Source organism: Rhinopithecus roxellana, chromosome 10 (assembly GCF_007565055.1).
Source record: "Rhinopithecus roxellana isolate Shanxi Qingling chromosome 10, ASM756505v1, whole genome shotgun sequence".
Classification (NCBI taxonomy): Eukaryota; Metazoa; Chordata; class Mammalia; order Primates; family Cercopithecidae; genus Rhinopithecus; species Rhinopithecus roxellana.
This window is the reverse complement of record NC_044558.1, coordinates 68,020,898-68,039,887: the sequence shown is the minus strand read 5'-3', so window position 1 is coordinate 68,039,887 and position 18,990 is coordinate 68,020,898. Positions and strand designations below refer to the sequence as shown.

General features: G+C 35.4%; 1 protein-coding gene across 2 annotated transcripts in view; it reads right to left on the bottom strand.

Annotated features, from left to right (window-relative positions):
- SCAF11 (SR-related CTD associated factor 11) overlaps positions 1-18,990 on the bottom strand; it is a 77,751-nt gene that overhangs the window by 22,586 nt on the left and 36,175 nt on the right. For both annotated transcript variants that reach the window (XM_010382280.2, XM_010382281.2), the window contains exons 4-6: positions 10,037-10,114; positions 6,866-6,966; positions 3,718-3,782 (exon numbers count right to left, since the gene is read on the bottom strand). In XM_010382280.2, the coding sequence (XP_010380582.1) occupies positions 3,718-3,782; positions 6,866-6,966; positions 10,037-10,114 (244 nt within the window). The remainder of the gene's footprint in view (positions 1-3,717; positions 3,783-6,865; positions 6,967-10,036; positions 10,115-18,990) is intronic.

Genomic DNA, 18,990 nt, shown 5'->3' with positions numbered 1-18,990 from the left:
TTGTAGTGAGAACACAAGATCTACTGGGTTGGCAAATTTCAAGTGTACAATACACCACTGTTAATTATATCCACATTGCTATACCTCTATACATTAAGTATCCAGAACTTATTCATCTTGCATAACTGAACCTCTGAATCCCTTGACAAACATTTTCCCTATTTTCCCCACTCCCCAAAATCACCACCATTCTACTTCCAAAAGATAATTCTTCATTATACACTCCCAGATGTTCTCCCACCAGCCTTCCCCATCTCAGTAGCTGGCAACTCCTATTTTACCAGTTCCTTAGGTCAAGACCTTGTAGTCAACCCTGACTTCCTTCTTTCTTGTAGCCTATATCCAATCCATCAATGAATCCTGTTAGCTTCATCTTTCAAGTACGATGTAGTTGACCCTTGAACAACATGTGTTTGAACTCCAAGGGTCTGCTTATTCATGAATGTTTTTCAGTAAAAGTTACACTGAGTGTGCTTGCCTCTTCTGCCTCCCCTTCCACCTTTTCTGCCATTGCCATCCAAGACAGCAAGACCAACCCCTTCTCTTCCTTAGCCCACTCAACGTGAAGACAACAAGGATAAAGACCTTTATGATGATCCACTTCCGCTCAATGAGCAGTAAATATATTTTCTCCTCCTTATGATTGCTTAAAAACATTCTTTCACTAGCTTACTTCATTGTAAGAATACTATATATAATACACGTAACATATAAAATGTGTTTATCAACAGTTTATGTTTTATCTGTAAGGTTTCCAGTCAACAGTAGGCTATTAGTCAAGTTCTGAGGGAGTCAAAAGTTATACACTGATTTTTGACCTAACTCTTGTGTTGTTCAAAGATCAATGGTACATACAGAATTGAACCACTTCTCATCGTCTCCACTAGTATCTCCTTGGCCCAAGCCACTATAATTTGTGGCCTTCACAGCCAGAGTAATCCTTTAAAAATGTACCAGATCATATTACTCCTGAAAACACTCCCTAGCTCACATTGGCCCTAAATGATGTCCCCTTATGTCTTACTGTTTCTCCTCTATCTACCTAATTCAGTCATTGTAGCCACAATAACCTCCTTGCTATTCTTTGGAGACATTCCAAGAATATTCCTGTCTCAGGCTTTTATACTTGCTGTTCCTTGCCCCGAACAATCTTCCCTGAGATATCTTCATGGCTTAAATTCTTACTTCTTGAAGGTCACTGCGCAAATATATCTTTATTCAAGAGGGTTTCCCTAACACTTTAAATAAATGGTCATCTCCACAATGTCATCACCCTTTAACCTTTTACCCAGCTTTATTTTCTTTGAAGCATTTATTACCACCTGTTTTATATATATTTATATTTTTGTCTATGAAAAGATCTCATTGGCAAGCACTCTGTTGTTTCTATTCACTACTATACCCCTAAGAGTCACTGTGCTCAGTACCGTTAGGTATTTGTTGAATGTATGAGTGATTTCAATTCCTTTTGCTTCTCCCGAGTATGAACATCCAATACTGAGTATGTACTGAGTATGAATCTGGAATTTAAACCTGAACAATTTTCATCAAATGTAGTATCTAAATATAAGCTACTTCATCCAATAAATAATCTATTTCAATACAGGAAGAAAAACTGACCATGTTAGACTTATCAAATTTCCCCAGTAAAAAGTAACATCATAGCAAAAATATTAATAACTAATTGGATAATCGAGTACAGTGGTCCCCCCTTATTCACAGTTTCTCTTTCTGCAGTTTCAGTTACCTGTGGTCAACTGCAGCCCAAAAATATTAAATGGAAAATTCCAGATATAAACAATTTCTAAGTTTTAAATTGTACACCATTCTGAATAACATGATGAAATCTTGTGTCACTCTACCTTCATCACAAGAAGAGTAAGTACAGTAAGATATTTTGAGACAGAGCCCACATTCACCTTTTATTACAGTATATTGTTATAATTGTTCTATATTATTATTCATTATTGTTAATCTTTCCACCACCTAATTTATAAATAAAACTTTATCATGGGTATGTACGTATAGGAAAAAACATAATATACACAGAGTTTGGTACTATCTGCAGTTTCAGGCATCAACTTGAAACATATCACCCATGGACAAGGGGTAACTACTATACCCAGTTCCCTTCAAATCAGTCCAGGTTGGTCAGTGAAGACATTTGCTCATAATTACCTCAGCATCAGCCCTCTTGTATTATCCACTCAAAGTATAATCAGTATTTCTGCCTATCCTAAACCAAACAAATGACTTCAGGCATCTTAAGTAGATACAGCATTGAGTTACAGGCCTTAGACAATGTTAACCTTCTGGCAGAAATGGGTTTTTTCCTCACAATTTTAAAATAGCTATCCAATCTAATATTCCACATTCTAAACAGTAAAACAAAATCTCAAATCAGAATTAATCATAGATGCTTATAAATGACCTTTACTATGTTGAAGCATATGGAATTGAAGATTTTCCTATATTTCACCTTCTAAAAATGAGCCCAGGCAAGAGACATGCACTTTAAGAAAATTACAGTGGTCAGTGGTCTTAAAACTAAGACTAGCATAATTTAGTGGGCCAAATTATCTAGAGAAAATCTGTAACATCATTTAATCTTCCTCAGCAGTAAATTTTATATTGGGTCTTAGAACTGGCAAGCAAACGCTATTCATAAAAAAAGAATGCTAATCTACAGCAATGACATAGAAAAGCAAAGACTGTTTTCATATCTAAAGCTGACAAAAGAAAAATGCCTTTTCAACCACAAAAGTCCAGAGATCAAAACAACTTTCGTTTCAATTTCACTTTAATAGTAAAATTTCAAAGGTAAAACGTTTGTTAATCTATAAATCTAACCTGAGGGATCATATTAATTCTAATCAAAAACAAAACCAACAAAAAACCAACAAACCTTGGTATTCATAATGCATAAAAAATGAAGTTTTTCACTTTTTAAAACAATTAATTCTTTCACAGCTCACTAATTCACTAGTTCTAGCTGTAAGTGGAAATTCACTGTGACTTAGTCTGGAAAATAAATGCCCACCTCCTTGCTTACAAACAGACCACAGTTAGATGTTCTTTGGGACAGAATAAACAGCCTGAATCCCCAAGGAGGAGTCACAAAGAACTATGAATGTTGTCATTTTTATTCAGGCTCTGCTGCAAAGCCTTCCTGTATATTAGAAAATTATGTACCAGACAAAAACAGAAGACAGGAATATTTAACTGCTCATGTGGATAAACATGTTAGAGGTGCTTTATTTTTAAGTTTCAAATTAGAAGGCTAGAGGCCAAACTACAATTTCCTTCGGGAACTGTGAATTACTTTGTCGCTGTCACAGTCTTCCTTTGCTACTGCTTACAGTTACTGGCCCACAAGGTATTTAATCTCATCTCCCCTATGGACTTCTGCACTAATGGGTGGAATAAGGTCACAATATGAGCTGGTCAACACCAAAAAATTGTGAAACACTCTTTTCTCCCAACACACACACACACACACACACACACACACACCTTTTAAGAGGAGCAAGAAGAAAAAAAGGGCAGAAAACAGTATAAATGGCTCCATGAAAACAAAATTTATGTAGGATTTAACACAATGTACAGACCTCTGAGGACTATTTTCCAGCCCACGGTGTTACTGATGAGAACTCTGGCACAACCATTAAATTAAAAAACAACAAAAAAGGTAGAATACACAAGCAAAAAGTCACTTACTATGTATCAACTTCAAATCACAAACTTTTGCACTTAATAGATCTTCTCTTATGATGGCTTTTCTTCTGTAAACATTAATAAAGACAAGAAAGAATTAAGAAAAAAAACTGTCGTTTTGCCCACTTATTTTCAACTCATTCTCCTCCATCAAAACGAAATCTATTATGCACTGATTTTAGTAATTATGCTGAAATCTGGTAAATGGTTTAAGGATATTCTCACAGACTCCCATGAGATATTAGAATGTCAAGTTAGGTTTCAATAACTATTGAGTTGTATTATCTCAGTCTTTTTTTTTTGGAGACCAGATTTTGCTGACACCCAGGCTGGACTGGTGTGGCACAATCATGGCTCACTGCACTCTTGACCTCCTGGGCGGAAGCAATCCTCCCAGCTCAGCCTCCTGAGTAGCTGGGACTACAGGCATGCACCACCTTGTCAGGTTAATTTTTTCTATTTTTGCAGAGAGTTTCCCTTTGTTCCTGAGGCTATTCTTGAACTCCTGGGCTCAAGTGATCCTCCCGCCTTGGCCTCCCTAAGTGCTGGGCTTATAGGTGTAAACTACCATGCCTTGCTAGTTTATTTTTTATTTATTTATTTATTTTTAACTAGACATGGGGTCTCACTATGTTGCCCAGGCTGGTCTCAAACCCCTGATTTCAAGCGATTCTCCCGCCTCAGCCTCCCAAAGTGCTGGGATTACAGGCATGAGCCACCACGTCTGGCCTCATCTCAGTCTTTAAACAATAATCTTATTGGTTGATCATGACTGACTGGCTACTGAGCCATGCAGAGTAGAGGTAAGCAGATATTATATTTTTTAAAAAGACCATTAGGAAATTTTAGCAAAGAAAGCATAATTAGTTCCACTCCTCACTCAGTTACCATTCTCTACAATGACTTAAAATGGAGGTTCACTACCAAGAAACAAAATACCACTGTAGTGCCTTCTTTCGAAGTGGTAAAAAGTATCAGAAAGAGAGAGGTCCCAGGGTTTTATTGCTTTGGAAGGGAGAGGAAAATTGAATGGAGTTTGTCTGCATGTTGGAAGACCAAGCATCCAGTAAACAGAAGACTGAATGACAGGACTACTAAAAACATCCAACCAAAAGAGTATAATGTAAATATCCAACAGCTGACAGAGATTTTCCACCTTGGGAAAAATTGTTAAGCTAAGCCTTGGTGGGCAAAGGCAAATTATTAATTTTGCAGCTATTATTTCCTTATGACAAATCTCTGAGAAAAAGCAGTTAAATATGGGGACAACTTTTGCTATGTTAGACTCAAATAAGAACTGTGAGCCTTATAGGTCATTTTGTGATGACCACTACACTCTTGGCAAGAGCCAAGAGAATTGGGTAATTTTTTGAGGGAGCAAACAAAAAAAAAAATGCACATCTATGATATTGTCACAGCCAGTGATATGAGTTGTACCAAGAATTAAAGTATTTCTACCAAAAGGTATTTCTTCACTATGCCTGGGAAAAGTGTATTAATACAAGAACCAAAGCTGATAAGTATTTTTCAGAAATAATTATAAAATTTGGTCTAATGCAGTTACTAACTTTGGGGCTCATGGGTAAACTCTTGGAGTGGGTATTCCGTGAATACCCTGAAATCATATACAAAGTTTTATGTCTGTAAACGTGTATTTTCCTAGCAGAAGGGATCTGAATCATTCTTCACATTCTTAAAGAATACCATAACTATCCAAAAGTTAACATCTAAGGAGCTACAGTGTTATAAATTAGTGATAAGTTCAATAAACCTCAGTGACTACTGCCAACTGTTTTAGGAACTAAATAAACTTACTCTTTTAAGAAATTAGTATTCTGATGAAAAGTACTAATGAATCATAGATTTAATTATGAAAGTGACAACACATTGACTTAAAAATTCAACTTTTGGACAGCTCTAAATACATTTCAGATCAAAATGAGCTTATGTTTCCAATGTATTAGAACAAGTTATTTTAAGCATTAATTTCCAGTGTACTACTCATATTCAATTTAGTTCAAAAATGTGTTAAACACCTATTAAACTCAAGTACTAAACACTGCATTTCTAGGCATTTATGTTAAAATAGGCAATGATTTTAATAGCAACCAGAAAAAACCCATATATATATATAAATGTTTTAACATAAACACTTGTTATAGTAGATAGCAAGTGCCTGCTGCAACACAGGAAAGCAATATGTGAAGGTTAATAAGCAGTTTAAATTATAACTGATGAAGAATGTTGTGCTATACCATTAGGTAGTCCCTACTTTTTGTCCATAAATAACTTGGTCAGTGCTATTCACAGTGTGGTATGAGCACCAATGCTTATCTATTAGGTGTTTAATATTGGTATGTGATTAAGTACAACAATGAGGGTAAGCATTCAGAATTTTGGTTTGTTTTTGAGACAGTCTTGCTCTGTTGCTCAGGCTGGAGTGCACTGGTGTGATCATAGCTCACTGTAGCCTCAGATTCCGGGGTTCAAGATATCCCCCTGCTTCAATTTCCTGAGTAGCTGGGACTGCAGTCATGTGTCACCACGCCCGGCTAATCTGTAAATTTTTAGTAGAGACAGGGTCTCATTATGTTGCCTAGGCTGGTCTTGAACTCCTGAGCTCAAGTGATCCTCCCACTTCAGCCTCCCAAAGTGCTGGCCTTACAGGTGTGAGCCACCACACCTGGCCAGCATTCAGAAATTTGACATTGCTGAACATTTTATTTTACAAAAGGTTTGGTCTAAAACAGATTCCGAAATAAACCTAAAAGAACAAATTCTTTTAATTCTTTTTATTTTGTGTTATTTTTTAGTAGAGACAGAGAAGGAGAGGACGGTCCTCACTATGTTCCCCAGGCTGGTACCAAACTCCTGGTCTCATGTGATCCTCGCAACTTAGCCTCCCAAAGTACTGGGATTACAGGAGTGAGCCACCATGCCCAGCCAGAACCAGTTCTTCACCAAAAACCGAGTACAGCTCAAATTGGATTCTCAGATTTCAGCTAGTCCCTCCTTAAATTATCAAGTGTGTGCTTCTGAATAAATGATTAAACACATTTAAACCCCACTTCATTTTTTGTAAATACCCTTTTGGTACTAGTTAACTTCAGTTCTACTCATTTGCATTCCACTTCTAAAGTTAATCACTAACCTTATACAGCTTTTACAATTTTCATGACAGGAGAACTGTTTCTCAAATGAGTTTTCATTTTTCCTGTTTTTTGTTTCTCTCAGCTGTTTTTTTACTTGAATCTATGAGAAAAGCAAACTAAATTTAGAGCAACAATCCAGCATTAGAAATAACTTTTTAATTCTTCCTTGAAATGATTAAAATAACAGGAACAAAATTGTCTGATTAAAAAGTGTAGTCCAAATACATATGCTATTTCATTCAAGCATGCTAAACCATAAGCTTAGTGAGTGTGCTTAGCTCTGGGGAAACAAAATAGTGAGAGCTAAGAATAAACAGATTAAGTGCTTATAACAGAGATATGAACACAAATTTGTATATACATATAGGACTCAGAAATTAACTGAGGATGTCACAGAAGACTTTAATGAGTAGATGATTTATGAGTTGGTCTTAAAGGATAGTTAGGAATTGGTCTAAGAAAAAAATATTCTAGATGGAGGAAAGAACAGAGTTGTAAGGAATAGTGAGAAGCCAATGTAGACAGGGAAAAAGAGAGTAGCTAGATATGAAATTGGTGAAATGTGTTAGGACTCAACTGTAAAGGTTCTTGAATAAAAAAATAATTCTACAGGCATCAGAGTGGACTTTTTAAAGCAAGTAAATGCGATGATCAAATTTGTTTTTAGGAAGATAACTTTGGTGTGATATGGAGAATCAACCAATTAAGCAAGAGACTATAAAAACCAGGAAATCAAAAAGAAAGCTCTTAAGATAGACTAGATCTATGCTGTGCAAGACAACAGTCAATAGCCACATATGGCTACTCAGTGCTTGAAATGTGGCTCATCTAAATTGGAATGTGCTGCGAGTATAAAATAGACACAAGATTTCAAAGACTTAGTATAATTTTTTAAAAGAATGTGAAAATCTCTCAATAATAGTAATTTTAAAATATTACATGTTAAGCTAATACATTAGATAAAAAATAAAATATATCATTCAATTTATTTCATTTGTTTTTTTTTTTATTATTTTAGGATGCCTACTTAAAAGTTTAGTTATTTAGTGGTTTATAGTATACTTCTATTGGACAGCACTAGTTAGATGACAGAATAGGGGTCTACAAAGAGGGAACAATGGAGGGATAAAGGAGAAACATATTTAAGACATTGAGCAGAAAAAAACAGATGAGGGAGGGAAAACTGGAAAAGTCCCAGATATTTCTGATCTTGGTGACTGGGGTTGTGATTCCATTAACAATTGGGGCTGGGGAAAGGGGTAGGGAATGTGATTAATTTGGAGTTTGTTAATGTTAGATTTTCTTGGTATTCCAGAAGGAGACGCACAAGTGGCTGTAAATACAGGTCTGGCTCTCAGTAAAGAAGTCTAGGATAGTGACAGAATTGTAGAAGCATCCAAATATATGTAGTACTTAAAGGTACTGAAGTATAATAGCTGAGAAGACTTAGAAAGAAAGTATACTGAGAGAATTTAAATGAAGATCCTATGAGCCCTAATGATTACGAAAAGGAACAGGAGGGTAAGGATATGACAAAGAAGATTGTGAAAGGACAGAGAAGTAAAACAATCATTCATACATACATACATATATACATACCCACAAGAGAAGGATGTTTCAGAAGCCGAGGAAGTAGAGGGTAGTCAGCAGCACTATACGCAGAAAACAAACCATGGAATGTGGAAGTCTAAGTCTGGACCTTGGTGAGGGTAGTGTTTGTAAAATAAGATAATAGAGCTAAATGTTCTATGGGAACTGAAAAGTGAGTAAGAATTGAGAGGAGGGAGTTGTCTCATTCAAGAAGCTCAGTTGCAAAGGGAAAAAGATAATGAAGTGAAGATTCGAAAGAAGTAAAGGTCTAGGGAAGTCATTTAAGAGAATGTGGAAGATATCTCATGTGCCAAGAAATACCTTTTAAGTTGAACAAAATTAAATTAGCACTGTACCAAACTTTTAAGTAAAATACAAACTCTATCAAATAAACAAAATTTTATTTTAAGCAAGAAAACATAATTTCACAGAAAAATATATTTGGAATCTAGTTCACACTAATGAATCTTTTGCAACGTAATTATACACACAAACACACACACAGGGTTTGGAAAAAAGGTTTGGAAAAAAAAATATGTCTTCAGGAAAAGCCACACTTATTATATTACACTTCTATAATGTTTTATCTTTTTTCCGAGATATAAACTAATTTGCATTGATAGCAAAGTTATACAATTACAACAAGCAAACCATTTTATTTGAATTGCAGTCCTGTTTGTACCTTGCTTCAAGATTCATCTGGTAAAACTATATCAAAACAAATAATAAGAACTACACTAAGACAAATAATAGTTGTACATTGCTTCCATCCCCTTTTCTACTTACATAGACAGCAACCAAGTGGACATAGACTAACAGTGATACCTAAAAACGGTTTGTTTCTCCTATTAATGGCATCACTTATGTTTATATTGAGTACTCTCACTTTTAGCTATTTTTCATTCATGACTCGGCAGTGATACATCAAGAAATCTTTCTCATATACTTAACTCTTCTCCTTTTTTCTTCTCTTACTGACCTCAGACATGTTTTTTTGTTTTTTTCAGGTAAGCAAAAAATTAACATAAATACAAATTGTCATAATCATGGCGCACAACGGTAACATTAAGAAGGCAAGCAGAATTTAATTTTATTGGCTAATTTCAAAATTACGTTTTTCAGGAAAACACAGTTTTCAGGTACTTTGGACTTAAGGTTTTGTGGGAGTTGGTCTTATTTCAAACATTTTTTCAATGGAAAACATGTATTCAAAGTGCTATCCAATTAAATTGTTTGAAATATGCGAAGAAGTCCTCACATTCAAGATACTCTAAAATGTTAAGTATTTTATAATTAAGCCTTAGTATGAAATGTCCTTTAGATTATCAGAGATCTAATACATTTTGTGGTATATTACAAGGTGATTATTATGGATATGCCCTCTTTAGGGGGCAAATGAGTAAAAGGTTCAGAATTTAAGTATCCTAGTTGAAAGGTATAAATTTATCATGCTAAGGAGGATTAAAATAACATATTAAACCTTAAGTTGAACAATTTTCAAATATACACAAACTAGAAATCAAATCAAACAGCTTCAATTAATTTTTACATAATTCATGTAGCAGAATAAAAAGACTTACCTTAACATAACCTTCCAATGCACTGAATTTAAACACTGCCTGAAAAGGTTTACGGTCAATAGGACATGAAGCCAGTGTCTGAAAAGTGATTAACAAATTATATCTTTACAAATGTTTCTTTAGATCAAAATTATAAATACAATTATAAATTTTCCATAATAAAGAAAAATTGTTTTCATCTCTATCTTCCAAAGAAAAAAATATTTTATACCTTAAATTTGTTTCATTCATTTACTGAATACCTCCTGTATGTTAGATAATTGGAATACAATGATGAACAAGACAGAATCTGTTATTAAAATCCCATTAAGATATGCTGCCCAGTTGAGAACTACTAATATAGTGAAAGATGAGTTGGGCTGACAGCAGCAGTTCTGTGATGTAAGCTGGCTGTTATGATAAACTTGGGCCACTCCAACCGGCTTGGAAAGGTCCCTCACAAATTTTAATATTCTATGACTTAATATTTTACCCCCCAAATTAGTTACATTAAATAGGCAGTTGTGCCAGCAATAAAAATATTTAAAAGATATGAAGAAAATGAAGTACTCCTCCACCCCTCCCTCAGTCACATAACCTTTTGTGGATATCCATTGCGTATGCATATATGTGTTTATTTTTAATATATAAACTTAAGATTGATTCACATTAGTAATTCAGAGCTGCCTTATCCTTAACAGCATAATATGAATGAGTTTTTTAGTTTACATTTCCTTTTATAGGATTAAGGTTGAGCATATTTTCCTATTTTTAAGGACTATTCAAAGTTCCTTTTCTTTAAGCTGTCTATTCAAGTTCTTTGCTTAGGTTTTTATTAAGTTGCTACTCTTTTTCAAATTGAGTTGTAGGTGCTCTTTATTAAGGAAATTGTTCCTTAAATCATTCTATGACTGTAAGTCAACATTATTATCTTGCTTTATTTCCTGTCCTTTTAAAATTCCTGTGCATCAACTATAAGAGTTTCTTCAATAAAACTATTAAATATTTGTATAAGAATCGGTTTACATTATTTAAAGTATTTAAAATGAAGTGTATTTTCTATTAGGGTAGGAGGGAAAACTGCAAAGAGAGTACCAAAGGTGATATTATTAATACTTTCGGTTACAAAAATAAAACAGAATTTTAACAATCTAATAGCAATAGTGTCAAAGACCAAAGATAGTAATGGAATCTAGATATATTATTCCTATATAAAAAATGTCATCTTTGCCTTTCTGGGTTTTATCACGTATCAAGACACGCTTACACAAGTAAAAGTAGAGCAGATTGTGTATGGTCCTTGATCATTTAATACCTTTTCACAAAGCTCACAAGTCACTTTGGGAGCAGCCAAAGTATGGGCTGAGTTACTATTTTCTTTCTCTTTTAAGTGGGCTTCAATGGGAAAACAGCTTTACCACATCCGAATTAGGAAATGTGACCTTACTATATTAAATTGGTTCAGACTGGAAGAAGCCAGTTCAGCCTACTTTTAAGTACTATGGATTTAGGAGGCTATTAGTTTCCCTATAGAAAACTTGACCTTAAGAAGCTTTGCTTCAGCAACAAAGAAGTTCATATATTTTTAAATAATGCATTGTCTAATTCAAAGAACTTAACATCATAACTATTGTTGTTTATCTCGGTGGCATACACTGCATGAAATTTCTTAGAGATTGTATTAATGCTACATTTACGGTTTTCAAAAATATTTAAAAGTTAAAATCTGGCTGAGTATGGTGGTGCATGCCTGTAATCCCAACACTTTGAGAGGCCAAGGCAGGAGTGTCCCTTGAGCACAGGAGTTCGAGGCTGCAGTGAGCCACGATCACACCACTGTACTGCAGCCTAGGCAACAGAGTGAGATCCCATCTCTGAAACACAGATAAATAAAATAAAAAGTGAAATATTTCTAGTGCTTCCTATTTTTACAAAAGACTCAAAATATATTTTTATTCTTATTTTAAAGGTAAATTTAGAGAAACATTAATGAAAAGGCTATACAGTAATAAATGGAAAAATTTTTTTAAAAAAACTAAGGTGTATAGGCTGTGAATTTACTGTACTACTTTCGTATCTTGCCTTTTGCGTAAACTTGAGCAAGTTACAGTTTCTCTGTGCCTCAGTAATCTTATTTGTGAAAATGAGAAAAAAAAACTTACCTCTAAGGTTTTTATGGGAATAAATAATTCCTAGAAGTGTGGCATATACTAAATATTATGTAAGGTCCTGTAATCAACTAGTTTTAGTAACAAAAAAACTTGGTTAATTAACTAAAGACAACCACAATATGATACATATACACGTGAGAGACATGAGTTCTTAAGAATTTTTATTGGAATTTGCAAAGTTTATGACGTAGATGGAAATCCAAGTACTTTATTATTTTAGCTATTTTGATTTGTGACACTAAGCGCCAAAGAAAGTCACGTGTTTAAGAAATTTATATCAGACGCATCAAATCTTTCAAAGACTCTCAAATCATACAATCTCATTTTTTCTTCATTACATTTCCTCTATTGACATTAGCTAAATTACATTCTTTCCTTTACTATTTTTTCTTTCATTTCTTTATTTTCTGAGACAGCGTCTCGCTGTGTCACCGAGGCTGGAGTGCAGTGGCACTATCATGGGTCACTGTAGCCTTTGCCTCCCAGACTGAGATTAGATGATCCTCCCATGTCAGCCTCCTGAGTAGCTGGGACTACAAGTGCATGCCACCATACCCAGCTAATTTTTGTATTTTTCGTAGAGATGGGGTTTTACCATGTTGCCCAGGGTGGTCTTGGACTCCTGGGCTCAAGCAATCAACCTGCCTTGGAGGGGTTAATGGCATGAGTCGCTGTGCCCAGCCTTCCTTTACAATTTTGAATTATGTGACAGTTTTAATCCAAGCTGTTACTTTTTTAAAGATAGGGTTTCACTCTGTTGCCCACGTTGGAGGGCAGTCACCTGATCACAGCTTACTGCAGGCTTGAACTCCTGGGGCTCAAGCAATTCTTCCACTTTCACCTCCCACACTGTGCCTAGCCTTTTTTTTTTTTTTTTTAACTTTTTTCATAGAGACAGGGTCTCACTACGTTGCTCAGGCTCAACTTGAACTCCTGTGCTCAAACGATCCTCCCACCTCAGCCTCCCAAAGTGTTGAGCTTACAGGTGGAGCCACCATGCCTGTTCTGAGCCATTCCATATCTGTTTCAAAAAACAGAGTTCTGAGTAAGATTTCCCCTGCTTTTTTTTCCCTTAAGCATAATTGCCTTGGATTAGTCTAAAGTTTCATTTTAAGAAAAGGTTCCACTGGTATTACAAAAACAAAAGGAAAAACAACAACAAAAAAAGTAGTAGTAACAGGAAAACTACTGCCATGTATCATCACAGTCTGTATATAATTTCCTAAAGATAATTTAGTTAACACCAAAAAATAAGTTAATTTTCTTTGACACAGGCTCAGCCATCAGAATTTTTTTTTAGACAGGGTCTCACCTTCTCACCCAGGCTGTAGTGCAGCAGCATCATGGCTCACTGCAACCTTAACCTCCTAGGTTCAAGCAATGCCCTCACCTCAGTTTCCCATGTAGTTGGGACTACAGGCACACACCACCATGTCCAGCTAATTTTTTGTATTTTTTGCAGAGATCGGGTTTTGTCATGCTGCCCAGGCTGTTCCCGAACTCCTGAGCTCAAAGCAATTGGCCCACCTCGGCCTCCCAAAGTGTTGGGATTACAACCATGAGCCACCACACCCGGCCCTGACTGGCCTAATTTTAAGGAACTCCCAAGGATGCCTCATTCTTTTTTTTTTTTTTTTTTTTTTTGAGACGGAGTCTCACTCTGTCCCCCAGGCTGGAGTGCAGTGGCCAGATCTCAGCTCACTGCAAGCTCCGCCTCCCGGGTTCACGCCATTCTCCTGCCTCAGCCTCCCGAGTAGCTGGGACTACAGGCGCCGCCACCTCGCCCGGCTAGTTTTTTGTATTTTTAGTAGAGACAGGGTTTCACCGTGTTAGCCAGGATGGTCTCGATCTCCTGACCTCGTGATCCGCCCGTCTCGGCCTCCCAAAGTGCTGGGATTACAGGCTTGAGCCACCGCACCCGGCGCCTCATTCTTATATCCAGCAGATATCCATCCAGAAAGGTCTGGAAGATGTTTTTAGTTTTCAGAGTAAAATTTATGATTAAATTTCCAAGTTGTGAGGTTTTAAAAGTTCACATTTTAAACTAATGCAGAGAAATTTTAACTAATACTCTATTTTTTAAAAGTTATTTTAATTTTGAAGAAAAGTATCTCAAATTTTGTTTCCTTAAATACAATACAAATATCCTTCAATTATTTACCATTTTGATTCCTTATATACAACATATCCTTCAATGATTCACTTGTTTGAATTACTGAATTTCATTTCAATAATTGTGAAAGTACCTAATTCAGTTTCATATCCAAGTAGTCTAATAACATCATTCATTGGCTTTATGATGCAGCTACAAAATTAATGGAATTTGCTCACTGCTTTACAGTGTAATGTGTATTAAACAGAGCATACGTTTTACTGTGAATGCTCTGTACTAAGGTTGTATCAGTTAAGGAGGCAATTTTCATAGAAAAAATCTTCCTAATGATTTCAGTAAAACACACCCTACTATTCTGAAGCATTGTAAATTCTCAGCTCAGACAAACCCACATTTAAATGTAAGAACAAGAAACCTTCCTTATTTGGGAATTCAGGATCCTCGATTTCTAATTTCTCGCTTCCTGCTGCTGCTCTATCCTCAATCACATAGGCTGCTTATAGATAGCTCCTCTTAGAGAGAGAGAAACAAGTGTTAAGATAAGTGCTTAAAGATTACATCTGAATACCTATGCTTATAGGTATGTTTGCCTGTTTGTGGGAATCTCGAACATCTATCTCTCTACTAACAAAACAGAGCATATTATATAAAATTCTAGTTCAAAATCAAATAAAGATGACTTAAGAATGCATACCATTAGTGGCTAACGCTTATTTTAAAGCTATTTCCCAGGACCTATCTTTTTTCATTTATGGTTCCAAGATACCTCACCTGGACTTCCAAATTAATTGTTCACGGGCAGTCAGCCTACATGTTTCCTATCACATTTAACCAGTTATTTCAAGACAGTCTTTGTCAATCCATATTAGTGAAACTGTGGTTCTTTATACCAGTATTCAGAAGTGTATCCCTAAAGGACAATGGCTGTCAGTGATAAAATTAACCCCCAGTAAGAATGCATTTCATCAAACTACTTAAAATCCTTTCATGTTCTCCAAGATAACAGTTGGGGAGAATTACATTTAATCTTAATTTCTTCTGACAATTACTAGCTAACACTTTATCTAGTGTAAAAACAAAAAACTCAGTAAACTACCCATATAAATCATTTTACATATTCTGACATTTAAAACTAGGCACAAAGAAATACATGTTAATTTACCTTACTGGTAGACATAGTACTTGACATTCTTTTAGATATATGCTTTAGGTAACGGGTGTTCGCAATGCAAAAATCCTCTTTGCTCTACTAAAAAATATCCCAAAGGATTAATTCACAGGGAGAAAACACTGGTGGATCTGAAAAAATTAGCTGCAAGTTCAAGTTCTTGTGGAGCTAGCAATCACTCCACCTCACACTAAGGATGAAGATGGAGAGAGCTCTGATCATCTAATGCACAGGTGTAATAAATTTAAAAAATGTATTTCATAATACTTTATAAATTATAAAGGACTAATGTTAGTGGTACTACACAGGTACATTTACATTACTGTTCACAGAGAGCTACATAACAGAGGGGTCTGGGTTAGTTCTGGCTAATTTTATTTAAATTAAAATTTGAGGAAAAACTGATTGAAAATTCTAGACAATAAAGCTTTACTGAATTATATTACTTAAAAGTAGTCTAACGACCAGAATGGACAAATGTCCACTTACTGCATAAAGAAACCTGCATATAAAACACATTTGCAGTCCAGATGTAAGTTCTGGACTTAATGATAATCATAAGTTCAGACATAAGAACTCACATCTTGATTTTTTGGTATTATTAATTCAAAAATATAATCTTCATCTATGTTGAACATTGTTGTCTGACTTCTTCAAGAACTGAATGTCACCTTAATAAGACACTTCAATTCTAGTTTATGAGAGAAACCATGCCTTTGCCAACTGCCCAATTTTGATTTCATTAACCTTACTCATACTGAAGCTGTCAGCATTTGATACAAAATAGATGAACTGAAGTAAATAAATTGAGGGAGAATACTTTGCTTATAATGGGAAACTAATCACATTTTAAAAAATAATACTTAAAAGATAAGGGAAACATTTTATATTATGTAAAAGGGAAAAGAATGCCAGCAGACATCAAGAACATCCTCACCACATATACTGCAGTTTCCATTAAATAGTGTAAGAACTCTTAAATGCTTTAAACATGTGTCTTCAAACCATGACCTTTGAAGGGCCAAATTTTTAATCACTTCTTGGCAACTGTGGGGAATAATGAATCCCACTTTCTCTCTCTTTTTTTTTGAGACAGGATCTTATTTTGTCACCTAGGCTGAAGTGCAGCGGCATAATCACAGCTCACTGTAGTCTCGACCTCCCAGGCTCAAGTGACCCTCCAATCTTCCCACCTCAGCTTCCCAAGTAGCTGGGACTATAGGCATACTCCACCATGCCTGGCTAATTTTATTTATTTATTTTTTCCGGTAGAGATGAGCTCTTGCCATGTTGCCCAGGCTGGTCTTGAACTCCTAGGCTCAAGTGATCCGTCCTCCTTGGCCTCCCAAAGTGCTGGTATTAGAGGCGTGAGCCATCATGCCTGGCCAATAAATCCCATTTACTCAACCTGTGTGTGTTTGTGTGTGCTGGAGATTATCTTGTCTGCAGGAAATCATAATCAATTGTCGTTACTACAATGTGTGTCAAGACTTCTCTGTCCTTTACCTTCCTAGAGTATGCAAACTCAGATACATTTATTAAAAGCTATCAATAAGCACAGATTGTTTTTGCCCACCATATGGGTAAAATAAATAACTTCCTAACTGAATAGCAGATATGCGTTAACATACTGGCTCTATATACATTTCATCAGTTCAAATATCTTTTGTTTAATTTCAGATTGTTGGCTCTAACAGTGATGGTTTAAATTAACAAAAATTTCAGCCTTCCTTAATGTCAATTATTGTGTCATTGTTCAATATTCTATTTCTATATAATCATCATTATTTTATAAATCAACAGGCTTACCATGTATGAACTCCTTGAAACTAAAGATAATCATAGTGAACATGATTCATTTCAATTTGCTCTAGTGTCCCTAAGGGCAGGCAATTAGGCTACGGGCCATGAAGGCTACCACAAGTTCACTCTGAAACCTTTTGCCCTAAGTAAAGAGGACTGTGACATACCTAAAGACTTTTACTCAATCACTTTAAAGTTCTTACATAGGTTTTGTTTAAATAACCACAGAACCAAAATTTTAGAGCTTGAAAAGACTGAAACTAACTTTGATCTACGTGTCCAAAATAAATATACTAGACCACAACACACTTTAATTTTTCAAAACACCAGCTTCTTACAGACCAGTGTTTGCAAGAATGTGTTCCATGTCTAAAATATTAAGGTGAAAGTAAATACATGAGTCCTTTTTTGGTGCTTAATATCCAGTCTGAATCATATTTCAGTGAACCTTGGGTACAAATCTCAGAAAGCACAGAAATTTTGAAAGATACAGAAATCTAGAAAGAGGATCCTAAATGCAAATTGTACGTTCTCTTATTAGGCAGATTTCCAACCACTATAAGTCTCACTTTGATTTCTACTCTACTACTATAATTGAACATTCATTCCAGCACTTTGGAAAGCTGAGGTGAGTGGGCCACTTGAGGTCAGGAGTTTGAGGCCAGCTTGGCCAACTCGGCAACACTCCGTCTCTACTGAAAATACAAAAAACGAGCCGGACACGGTGGCACGCGCCTGTAATCCCAGCTGCTCAGAAGCTGTGGCACAAGAATCGCTTGGCCTGGGAGGCAGAGGTTGCAGTGAGCTGAGATGGTGCCACTGCACTCCAGCCTGGGTGACAGAGTGAGACTCTGTCTCAAAAAAAAAAAAAAAAAAAGTGAACATTCACAAAATTGTAAACCACAGATCAATTTTTAAAAAATATTTTAACTTCAGGCTATCACTTGAGGCACTTAAAAATCGTAAGTTTAGAATCCTTGTCTTGTATAGCAAACAAATATTAACATAGTGAATTAAATGAAATGAAATGTTAGAATGTGTATGAAAGCCTAGGCATAAGGCATGGCCTGTTAGAAGACTGAAGACACTTATTCCTGATCCTGAAATCCGAAGTAAACTGTAAACTTTGCTTTTAAGATGGAAGGAGACTGAGGGAAATGAGAGGATGGAGCTTAATTTATAATGATGAAAAAAAGGAATATACTCCTGAATCTGAAATCTGATTCTATTTGTGAAAGCACTTACATACTTCAAACCATACCTATTTTTATCACAGCAAAAGATTCAAACTGAAAACTTAAGTCTACGTGATTTTTTTTTAGCCAGCATTCACTTATAATTTATAATAAGAAATTTATTAATAGATTGTTCTCTTGTTATTGCTCAACTGAAAGGTTTATTTAACTGATGACTGCTATCCCCATCAGGGACAATGAAATAATTCAGAATGTTCTGTTTATTCTCCCCTTTAAAGGTTAATTACCTTTGTTTAAACACTATCACAACTCCTCCCTGCCTACCCGGCATCACAGTTTATGATAGCAGTATAAAGATAAGCACTTTCTTTTCAAAGCAATTTGAAAAATATTACATGTGGGAAAGGTGTTAGCTGCCTACCATGTATGTTATCCAGTATTTTCAATTTAAAAATATTCAACAAGAGTTAAAAATATAGACAAGTTTGCCATTATCTAGTAGAGTTGAGGATGTGCATCATCTA